The following is a 12,364-nucleotide window of genomic DNA, read 5'->3' as shown; positions in this document are numbered from 1 at the left end:
GACAAGACTGATGGGGGGGGACGGGGACAAAAGACAAGACTGGGGGGGGGGGACACAAGACCAGACTGGGAGGCGGGACGAGACTGGGGGGAAGAGGACGAGAGACTGGGACAAGACTGGTGGGGATGAAATGTGGGGAAAGAGGACAAGAGATTGGGACAGGAGTGGAGGAGGACAAGACAAGACTGGGACAAGACTGGGGGGAACAAGACAAGACTGGGGGGGGGGGACAGGACAAGACAAGACTGGGGGGGGAGGGACAGGACAAGACAAGACTGGGGGGGGAGGGACAGGACAAGACAAGACTGGGGGCTGGAGGGGGACACACAAGACCAGACTGAGGGGGGGGACACAAGACGAGACTCGGGGGTGTAGACGAAAGACAAGACTGAGAGGTGGGGGACAAGACAAGACCGGGACCGGACGAGACTGGGGGGAACAGGACGAGAGACTGGGACAAGACTGGTGGGGATGAAACGTGGGGAAAGAGGACAAGAGACTGGGACAGGACTGGGAAAGGACAAGACAAGACTGGGACAAGACTGGAGGGGGAACAGGACAAGACTGGGGGGGGACAAGACTGGGGGGCGACAGGACACAACAAGACTGGGGGGGGACAGGACAAGACAAGAGTGTGGGGGGGGACAAGACTGGGAGGGGGGACGGACAAGGCAAGACTGGGGAGGGGACACAAGACAAGACTGGGGAGGGGACACAAGACTGCGACAGGACGAGACTGGGGGGAAGAGGACGAGAGACTGGGACAAGACTGGTGAGGATGAAATGTGGGGAAAGAGGACAAGAGACTGCGACAGGACTGGAGGAGGACAAGACAAGACTGGGACAAGACTGGGGGGGGGAAACAAGACCAGACTGGGGACACACACACACACAAGACCAGAGTGGGGACACACACACACACAAGACCAGAGTGGGGACACACACACACACACACACTACCAGACTGGGGGGGGGACACACACAAACACAAGACCAGACTGGGACACACACACACACACAAGACCAGACTGGGACACACACACACACACACAAGACCAGACTGGGGACACACACACACACACACAAGACCAGACTGGGGACACACACACACACACAAGACCAGACTGGGGACACACACACACACAAGACCAGACCGGGGGGGGGGGGGGGGGACACACGACACACACAAGACCAGACTGGGGACACACACACACACACACACACACAAGACTAGACCTGGGGGGGGGACGACACACACACAAGACCAGACTGGGAGGGGGGACACATGCACACACAAGACAAGACCAGGCTGGGGGACACACACACACAAGACAAGACCAGGCTGGGGTGGGGGACACAACACAAGGCTGGGGTGGGGGACAGGACGAGACTGGCACGTGACTGGGGGAGATCGGACGAGACTGGGGGGAACAGGACAAGAAACTGGGACAGAACTGGGTGGCGATGAAACGACACTGGGGGAGACAGGGGGGAGGACAAGAGACAACTGGAACAAGACTGGAAGGAACACGACAAGAGTAGGAGAGACAGGACTGGGGAGTGATATGACAAGAATAGGACAAGACTGGGAGGGATAACACAAGATCGCGGGAGACAAGATTGAGAGGGAGAAGACAAAACTGGGGAGGACACGACTTGGGGTACATGATGAGACGGCGAGGGAGCGAGACGACGGCGAGGGAGCGAGACGACGGCGAGGGAGCGAGACGACGGCGAGGGAGCGAGACGACGGCGAGGGAGCGAGACGACGGCGAGGGAGCGAGACGACGGCGAGGGAGCGAGACGACGGCGAGGACAGACAATAGGACTTGAGCGAGACGACGGCGAGGGAGCGAGACGACGGCGAGGGAGCGAGACGACGGCGAGGACAGACAATAGGACGGGAGCGAGACGATGGGGAGGGAGCGACACGACGGGGAGGACAGACAATAGGACGGGAGCGACACGACGGGGAGGGAGCGAGACGACGGCGAGGGAGCGAGACGACGGGGAGGACAGACAATAGGACGGGAGCGAGACGACGGGGAGGGAGCGACACGACGGGGAGGACAGACAATAGGACGGGAGCGACACGACGGGGAGGGAGCGACACGACGGGGAGGGAGCGACACGACGGGGAGGGAGCGACACGACGGGGAGGACAGACAATAGGACGGGAGCGACACGACGGGGAGGGAGCGACACGACGGGGAGGGAGCGACACGACGGGGAGGACAGACAATAGGACGGGAGCGACACGACGGGGAGGGAGCGAGACGACGGCGAGGGAGCGAGACGACGGGGAGGACAGACAATAGGACGGGAGCGAGACGACGGGGAGGGAGCGACACGACGGGGAGGACAGACAATAGGACGGGAGCGACACGACGGGGAGGGAGCGACACGACGGGGAGGGAGCGACACGACGGGGAGGACAGACAATAGGACGGGAGCGACACGAAGGGGAGGGAGCGACACGACGGGGAGGGAGCGACACGACGGGGAGGGAGCGACACGACGGGGAGGACAGACAATAGGACGGGAGCGACACGACGGGGAGGGAGCGACACGACGGGGAGGACAGACAATAGGACGGGAGCGACACGACGGGGAGGGAGCGACACGACGGGGAGGACAGACAATAGGACGGGAGCGACACGACGGGGAGGGAGCGACACGACGGGGAGGGAGCGACACGACGGGGAGGACAGACAATAGGACGGGAGCGACACGACGGGGAGGGAGCGACACGACGGGGAGGGAGCGACACGACGGGGAGGGAGCGACACGACGGGGAGGACAGACAATAGGACGGGAGCGACACGACGGGGAGGGAGCGACACGACGGGGAGGGAGCGACACGACGGGGAGGGAGCGACACGACGGGGAGGACAGACAACAGGACGGGAGCGACACGACGGGGAGGGAGCGACACGACGGGGAGGACAGACAATAGGACGGGAGCGACACGACGGGGAGGGAGCGACACGACGGGGAGGGAGCGACACGACGGGGAGGACAGACAATAGGACGGGAGCGACACGACGGGGAGGGAGCGACACGACGGGGAGGGAGCGACACGACGGGGAGGACAGACAATAGGACGGGAGCGACACGACGGGGAGGGAGCGACACGACGGGGAGGGAGCGACACGACGGGGAGGACAGACAATAGGACGGGAGCGACACGACGGGGAGGGAGCGACACGACGGGGAGGACAGACAATAGGACGGGAGCGACACGACGGGGAGGGAGCGACACGACGGGGAGGGAGCGACACGACGGGGAGGGAGCGACACGACGGGGAGGGAGCGACACGACGGGGAGGGAGCGACACGACGGGGAGGACAGACAATAGGACGGGAGCGACACGACGGGGAGGGAGCGACACGACGGGGAGGGAGCGACACGACGGGGAGGGAGCGACACGACGGGGAGGGAGCGACAATAGGACGGGAGCGACACGACGGGGAGGGAGCGACACGACGGGGAGGGAGCGACACGACGGGGAGGGAGCGACACGACGGGGAGGACAGACAATAGGACGGGAGCGACACGACGGGGAGGACAGACAATAGGACGGGAGCGACACGACGGGGAGGGAGCGACACGACGGGGAGGACAGACAATAGGACGGGAGCGACACGACGGGGAGGGAGCGACACGACGGGGAGGGAGCGACACGACGGGGAGGGAGCGACACGACGGGGAGGACAGACAATAGGACGGGAGCGAGACGACGGGGAGGACAGACAATAGGACGGGAGCGAGACGACGGGGAGGGAGCGACACGACGGGGAGGACAGACAATAGGACGGGAGCGACACGACGGGGAGGACAGACAATAGGACGGGAGCGACACGACGGGGAGGGAGCGACACGACGGGGAGGACAGACAATAGGACGGGAGCGACACGACGGGGAGGACAGACAATAGGACGGGAGCGACACGACGGGGAGGGAGCGACACGACGGGGAGGGAGCGACACGACGGGGAGGGAGCGACACGACGGGGAGGGAGCGACACGACGGGGAGGGCAGACAATAGGACGGGAGCGACACGACGGGGAGGGCAGACAATAGGACGGGAGCGACACGACGGGGAGGGAGCGACACGACGGGGAGGGAGCGACACGACGGGGAGGGAGCGACACGACGGGGAGGGAGCGACACGACGGGGAGGGAGCGACACGACGGGGAGGGAGCGACACGACGGGGAGGACAGACAATAGGAGGAGAGTGACACGACGGGGAGGACAGACAATAGGAGGGGAGCGACACGACGGGGAGGGAGCGACACGACGGGGAGGACAGACAATAGGACGGGAGCGACACGACGGGGAGGGAGCGACACGACGGGGAGGGAGCGACACGACGGGGAGGGAGCGACACGACGGGGAGGGCAGACAATAAGACGGGAGCGACACGACGGGGAGGGAGCGACACGACGGGGAGGGAGCGACACGACGGGGAGGGAGCGACACGACGGGGAGGGAGCGACACGACGGGGAGGGAGCGACACGACGGGGAGGGAGCGACACGACGGGGAGGGAGCGACACGACGGGGAGGGAGCGACACGACGGGGAGGGAGCGACACGACGGGGAGGGAGCGACACGACGGGGAGGACAGACAATAGGACGGGAGCGACACGACGGCGAGGGAGCGACACGACGGCGAGGGAGCGACACGACGGCGAGGGAGCGACACGACGGCGAGGGAGCGACACGACGGCGAGGGAGCGACACGACGGGGAGGACAGACAATAGGACGGGAGCGACACGACGGCGAGGGAGCGACACGACGGCGAGGGAGCGACACGACGGCGAGGGAGCGACACGACGGCGAGGGAGCGACACGACGGCGAGGGCAGACAATAGGACGGGAGCGACACGACGGGGAGGGAGCGACACGACGGGGAGGGAGCGACACGACGGGGAGGGAGCGACACGACGGGGAGGGAGCGACACGACGGGGAGGACAGACAATAGGACGGGAGCGACACGACGGGGAGGGAGCGACACGACGGGGAGGGAGCGACACGACGGGGAGGGAGCGACACGACGGGGAGGGAGCGACACGACGGGGAGGGAGCGACACGACGGGGAGGGAGCGACACGACGGGGAGGACAGACAATAGGACGGGAGCGACACGACGGCGAGGGAGCGACACGACGGCGAGGGAGCGACACGACGGCGAGGACAGACAATAGGACGGGAGCGACACGACGGGGAGGGAGCGACACGACGGGGAGGGAGCGACACGACGGGGAGGGAGCGACACGACGGGGAGGGAGCGACACGACGGGGAGGACAGACAATAGGACGGGAGCGACACGACGGGGAGGGAGCGACACGACGGGGAGGGAGCGACACGACGGGGAGGGAGCGACACGACGGGGAGGGAGCGACACGACGGGGAGGACAGACAATAGGACGGGAGCGACACGACGGGGAGGGAGCGACACGACGGGGAGGGAGCGACACGACGGGGAGGGCAGACAATAGGACGGGAGCGACACGACGGGGAGGGAGCGACACGACGGGGAGGACAGACAATAGGACGGGAGCGACACGACGGGGAGGGAGCGACACGACGGGGAGGACAGACAATAGGACGGGAGCGACACGACGGGGAGGGAGCGACACGACGGGGAGGGAGCGACACGACGGGGAGGACAGACAATAGGACGGGAGCGACACGACGGGGAGGGAGCGACACGACGGGGAGGGAGCGACACGACGGGGAGGGAGCGACACGACGGGGAGGACAGACAATAGGACGGGAGCGACACGACGGGGAGGGAGCGACACGACGGGGAGGGAGCGACACGACGGGGAGGGAGCGACACGACGGGGAGGGCAGACAATAGGACCGGAGCGACACGACGGGGAGGGAGCGACACGACGGGGAGGGAGCGACACGACGGGGAGGGCAGACAATAGGACCGGAGCGACACGACGGGGAGGGCAGACAATAGGACCGGAGCGACACGACGGGGAGGGCAGACAATAGGACCGGAGCGACACGACGGGGAGGGAGCGACACGACGGGGAGGGAGCGACACGACGGGGAGGGAGCGACACGACGGGGAGGGAGCGACACGACGGGGAGGGCAGACAATAGGACGGGAGCGACACGACGGGGAGGGCAGACAATAGGACGGGAGCGACACGACGGGGAGGACAGACAATAGGACGGGAGCGACACGACGGGGAGGGAGCGACACGACGGGGAGGGAGCGACACGACGGGGAGGGAGCGACACGACGGGGAGGGAGCGACACGACGGGGAGGGAGCGACACGACGGGGAGGGCAGACAATAGGACGGGAGCGACACGACGGGGAGGGAGCGACACGACGGGGAGGGAGCGACACGACGGGGAGGGAGCGACACGACGGGGAGGGAGCGACACGACGGGGAGGGAGCGACACGACGGGGAGGGCAGACAATAGGACGGGAGCGACACGACGGGGAGGGAGCGACACGACGGGGAGGGCAGACAATAGGACGGGAGCGACACGACGGGGAGGGAGCGACACGACGGGGAGGGCAGACAATAGGACGGGAGCGACACGACGGGGAGGGAGCGACACGACGGGGAGGGAGCGACACGACGGGGAGGGAGCGACACGACGGGGAGGGAGCGACACGACGGGGAGGGAGCGACACGACGGGGAGGACAGACAATAGGACGGGAGCGACACGACGGGGGAGGGAGCGACACGACGGGGAGGGAGCGACACGACGGGGAGGGAGCGACACGACGGGAGGGAGCGACACGACGGGGAGGGAGCGACACGACGGGGAGGGAGCGACACGACGGGGAGGGAGCGACACGACGGGGAGGACAGACAATAGGACGGGAGCGACACGACGGGGAGGACAGACAATAGGACGGGAGCGACACGACGGGGAGGGAGCGACACGACGGGGAGGGAGCGACACGACGGGGAGGGAGCGACACGACGGGGAGGGAGCGACACGACGGGGAGGGAGCGACACGATGGGGAGGGAGCGACACGACGGGGAGGACAGACAATAGGACGGGAGCGACACGACGGGGAGGGAGCGACACGACGGGGAGGGAGCGACACGACGGGGAGGGAGCGACACGACGGGGAGGGAGCGACACGACGGGGAGGGAGCGACACGACGGGGAGGGCAGACCATAGGACGGGAGCGACACGACGGGGAGGGCAGACCATAGGACGGGAGCGACACGACGGGGAGGGCAGACCATAGGACGGGAGCGACACGACGGGGAGGGCAGACCATAGGACGGGAGCGACACGACGGGGAGGGAGCGACACGACGGGGAGGGAGCGACACGACGGGGAGGGAGCGACACGACGGGGAGGGAGCGACACGACGGGGAGGGAGCGACACGACGGGGAGGGAGCGACACGACGGGGAGGGAGCGACACGACGGGGAGGGAGCGACACGACGGGACGGGAGCGACACGACGGGGAGGGAGCGACACGACGGGGAGGGAGCGACACGACGGGGAGGGAGCGACACGACGGGGAGGACAGACAATAGGACGGGAGCGACACGACGGGGAGGGAGCGACACGACGGGGAGGGAGCGACACGACGGGGAGGGAGCGACACGACGGGGAGGGAGCGACACGACGGGGAGGGAGCGACACGACGGGGAGGACAGACAATGGGAGGACAGACAATAGGACGGGAGCGACACGACGGGGAGGACAGACAATAGGACGGGAGCGACACGACGGGGAGGACAGACAATAGGACGGGAGCGACACGACGGGGAGGACAGACAATAGGACGGGAGCGACACGACGGGGAGGGAGCGACACGACGGGGAGGGAGCGACACGACGGGGAGGGAGCGACACGACGGGGAGGGAGCGACACGACGGGGAGGGAGCGACACGACGGGGAGGGAGCGACACGACGGGGAGGGAGCGACACGACGGGGAGGACAGACAATAGGACGGGAGCGACACGACGGGGAGGACAGACAATAGGACGGGAGCGACACGACGGGGAGGGAGCGACACGACGGGGAGGGAGCGACACGACGGGGAGGGAGCGACACGACGGGGAGGGAGCGACACGACGGGGAGGGAGCGACACGACGGGGAGGGCGCGACACGACGGGGAGGGCGCGACACGACGGGGAGGGCAGACCATAGGACGGGAGCGACACGACGGGGAGGGCAGACCATAGGACGGGAGCGACACGACGGGGAGGGAGCGACACGACGGGGAGGGAGCGACACGACGGGGAGGGAGCGACACGACGGGGAGGGAGCGACACGACGGGGAGGGAGCGACACGACGGGGAGGGAGCGACACGACGGGGAGGGAGCGACACGACGGGGAGGGAGCGACACGACGGGGAGGGAGCGACACGACGGGGAGGACAGACAATAGGACGGGAGCGACACGACGGGGAGGGCGCGACACGACGGGGAGGGCGCGACACGACGGGGAGGGCGCGACACGACGGGGAGGGCGCGACACGACGGGGAGGGCGCGACACGACGGGGAGGACAGACAATCGGACGGGAGCGACACGACGGGGAGGACAGACAATCGGACGGGAGCGACACGACGGGGCGGGCAGACGACACGACGGGGCGGGCAGACGACACGACGGGGCGGGCAGACGACACGACGGGGCGAGACAACAGCAGCTGTTTCAACAGCAGGTCCCCTGTCTATTTGCTACTTTCCTATCTTTCCCTATCATATTTTCCAGATTTTATTCTCCTATAAACCATTAATCGGGGCAAGTTTTTTTTTTACATTATATGCAGACATAAGGAGGTATTCAAAACATTGCATTACGACTTCTCTACAACTGTCTTCTCCCTGTTTTTTTTATTGCTGAATGGACCAATCTACCAAGATTTTATTATAAATCCCTTCCATTGTAATCTTTAAGTGGCCCATAAACAAAAGCTAACTTTAAATATCCTCTAAGGAATGAAAATGCACTGAAGGAAAACAAGACTGTTTGCTACAAACCGTAGTCAGTACCAGCCAGTACTACAAAATAATCTTTTCTTTTCATTGTTCCTGTCACCATCCAAATCATTTACATTACCAACTATCACAAAGAATCCAAAGAGATAAAACAGAAATTAGGCCCCAACACTGCAAAGAAAGTGTTTTCCGCCTACTGTATTATATAGTGTTTGCTAGTCTAGTGGACTAACATGAGTTTTTCAGTACTGGAAACGCTCCTTTTGACGTGCAAGGCTTTCAATTACTAGCTACACATATTCCTCAAGAACTGAGGTCATCTTTCAAATACAGCTAGAAAATTCACTAAAGATTACAAAACACACCACAAGATCACAGTTAAACACTGTGATTAAACACTGCTTTTCAGATTATATATCACAGTGGCCAATCTTTCCTTCTACAACTCCTTGATAGCACTATCTGTTGAGAAACTTCAGCAAGAAAATCCATGTGCAAACTTCGGGAGTAACGAGCTTGTAAGCTTCTCTGACACTGTTTTCCAAGCTGTATCTGACTACTAAAATAATTATTTGATTTAGTCATAAACTTAATTGTAGAACTCAAAGATTTCTGGTGCTTTCAATCGCTGAACCAAACTCTCTAAATCCTACCTTAAAAACTGTCAAGACAGTATCGTATTATTCAGTTGTAAATTTTATGTGAAACACTGCAGTGTTTATTAGATGTGGCTGTTTAGTAGTATAATTTTCTGAACCCATTGTAGAGGATATTTTTGTATACTGTACTTTATATATATTGTATTCTGTGAATAAATACTTACAACTGAAAATCAGAATTTGAATGGCCATCCAAGCTTTCATTTCACAACAAAAGATTAACGTCACTGCAAGACCATCACAGCATTTGTGATCATCAGCTATTTTTCCTTCATCGGGGAAACCAGTAACCTTCAGTTCCATCGTCTGGAAGAATCACTTCAAAAACACCAAGTTTCAAGAATAATCAGGAACATCCTTTTCCTCAGAAGAAGATTTCAACAGTGGCAGCTGCACCTCACAGAAACTAAGCTGCCTGAAAATTTACACAACTTTTTACAATCGCAGCTCACATGTGAATGGAATTAGCTTCCTTCTGTACAGGTCCTCAATTCTCTGACCACATGAGACTTTCACAGTAAGTATCAGTTTCTCAGCATGGTTGTGGTTTTGAAAGCAGACAAAAATTGCTGTATATGAAGCAATCATGTTCCTTTACACCACCAAGCTGCATGTTTGGCCATACCTGCGGACATACTCCTCCACACCCCTTTTAAATTAAGACAAATCATAAAAAAAAAATACATTTTAGAACTTTTACAGTGAAGGCTGATGACCACAGTATAATCAAAACCTTGTTTTTCCCACTTGAAGTGGGCATGACAACATTAATTTGCTTGTGGCATTCCTAAATTTGAGGGATGGACTAAAGAATATCAACTCAAAAAAATCCTAATCCTATTTTCTTGAAAGGACTAAAAGCCCTAGACCATGACCCAAAAATGGGCTTACTGAGAAAATACGTTCAAAATACTGTAAACGGGATTACATCTTACCTTGCTACAGTATTGCATTATTTTTATGGCTATAATATCTAGCCCAACTGTGCCTTTATTACAATTACAGAAACCTGTGGAGTTCTGAGTTTTTAAGGGATAGTTCAACTCAAAAGTTAATACTTCCTTTCAGCAGTAACTGCCCCAAATCAGTTCCACACTTTGTGAGGTCACTTCTTATGACTGTGACTCTAGGGTAAGAGAATATAAAGCAAGACCAATTACCTATCATATGAAAGTAAATACAAACTGAAAATATTAACAATCAAAATAGTTTGTAATTTAAGACAATCCTCCATTCTCCAAAGCTTTAAGACTGCCAAAGACATTTTCTTTCACCTAGAAAGAGCAAATGGTAAAACAAGCTCTCACCATTTAAGACACTATTCTAACAATTCGATCATCTGCCAGAACTGGAAGACATCTCTAAATAAGGCCAAAATAGTTTTCTTTATATAAGTTAGCAGAGCAACTATATGAAAGTTGTATCACTGTCAAGATTCTCAAAGTTTGCAAGAAAACCACTACACTCCATCACAAGGAAGTCATAGAAGTGTGCAATCTATACGTAAAAGCAATAACTAGGTGACCTCAATAATTTTGATCATGAGCACCAAATCAAGACCTATGTTTTCAGAATTGAGACTTACATTAGGGAAAGTAGACACAACCCCTAAACTACTGGGCTCTTACTGTGTTTGCATTAAAAAATGGATAGAAGCATGTTTTCAACATCAAGTCTTCAAACAATCATAATACAACCCAGTGTTTCCTGCAGTTGTTAGAATACTCTAGTACCACATATTTTTCTCTAATAAACAATGTAAATGAACTCTGAAATTAAAGGAAGCCCCTCTAGGCTTACCCTAGTATTCACTTTCCCCTAGGCACTCCCAGCACCTCCTGCCCTTCATCTGCAAATTTAAAAGCATCTGCATTTAAGAATCCAGTTCGACACGCACCATTAAGGCCAACATGAATTTTAAGTGCTAGTTACTCCTGAAAAACAACTCGTGCCTTGACAAACTGGTCGAGATCAGAGTTCTTTTCTTCCCTCCACCCTCACGTTTTACACCTGTAAAGCGCCGAGAATAGCCACATACCAGACCCCACATCACAGCCGTCCAAACGCAACCCCTAGCCACAAGTGCCCAGACTTTTGCCCCTACACCTGTTGCTGCCCAAGAGAAGGGCCCAGAAGAGCACCAAAAGCCATCCCCACCGCCAGGTAGGTTCAGCAATTTCAAGGAAAGAGAAACGCTCCCTCACTTAGGAAAACACGGGGACACAAAACCCCTAGGTGAAAAACGACGCTAAGTGATGTCCAGACCCACAGAGCCGTGCACAGCATTCCCACTCACCCCCAGGCACTCACCCGGCAGGTACTCCGCTTCGAAACGCCGCCTCGTCTCACTCACCAGCGCGGCCTTCACCTCTCGCTGCTATGGGGAAACAAGACACAGAAAGAGAAGTTAAAAGCACCGACAGGCCGAGGCCACGGACAGGTCCTCAAATCGCCAGAGAAAGGCAGGGAACTTACCTCAGCCATGGTCAAGCCCAGCCACCTCCCCAACGACCGGCCGGGTCGGGGGGCAGAGTATAAATAGGGCGGGAGGAGTCGCGTGACCTTGGCGGGGCGGGGAGAGGGGCGGGGCCTACCGGGGGCTCCTCCCGCCACGAGCGGCAGCGGAGGCACCGCCATTCACCCGGGAAAGACACGCCCCCCCTTAGCCAACGCCGACTTCCGGGGAGGGGCCGAGCCCCTGATCCCGCCCCGTTCTCGCGCCCTCATCTCTCTCAGCCAGAGC

The 12,364-nt window shown here is 59.6% G+C and overlaps 1 protein-coding gene across 1 annotated transcript in view; it reads right to left on the bottom strand.

Annotated features, from left to right (window-relative positions):
• MOSPD2 (motile sperm domain containing 2) overlaps positions 1-12,178 on the bottom strand; it is a 54,344-nt gene extending 42,166 nt beyond the window's left edge. Inside the window, exons 1-2 of the mRNA XM_054060886.1 lie at positions 12,097-12,178; positions 11,932-11,998 (exon numbers count right to left, since the gene is read on the bottom strand). Coding sequence (XP_053916861.1) covers positions 11,932-11,998; positions 12,097-12,105 — 76 coding nt within the window. The 5' untranslated portion in view covers positions 12,106-12,178. The remainder of the gene's footprint in view (positions 1-11,931; positions 11,999-12,096) is intronic.
• Between the last annotated feature and the right edge of the window lie 186 nt (positions 12,179-12,364).

This window comes from Cuculus canorus, chromosome 1 (genome assembly GCF_017976375.1).
Source record: "Cuculus canorus isolate bCucCan1 chromosome 1, bCucCan1.pri, whole genome shotgun sequence".
NCBI lineage: Eukaryota > Metazoa > Chordata > Aves > Cuculiformes > Cuculidae > Cuculus > Cuculus canorus.
This window is presented reverse-complemented; position numbering and strand designations above follow the sequence as displayed.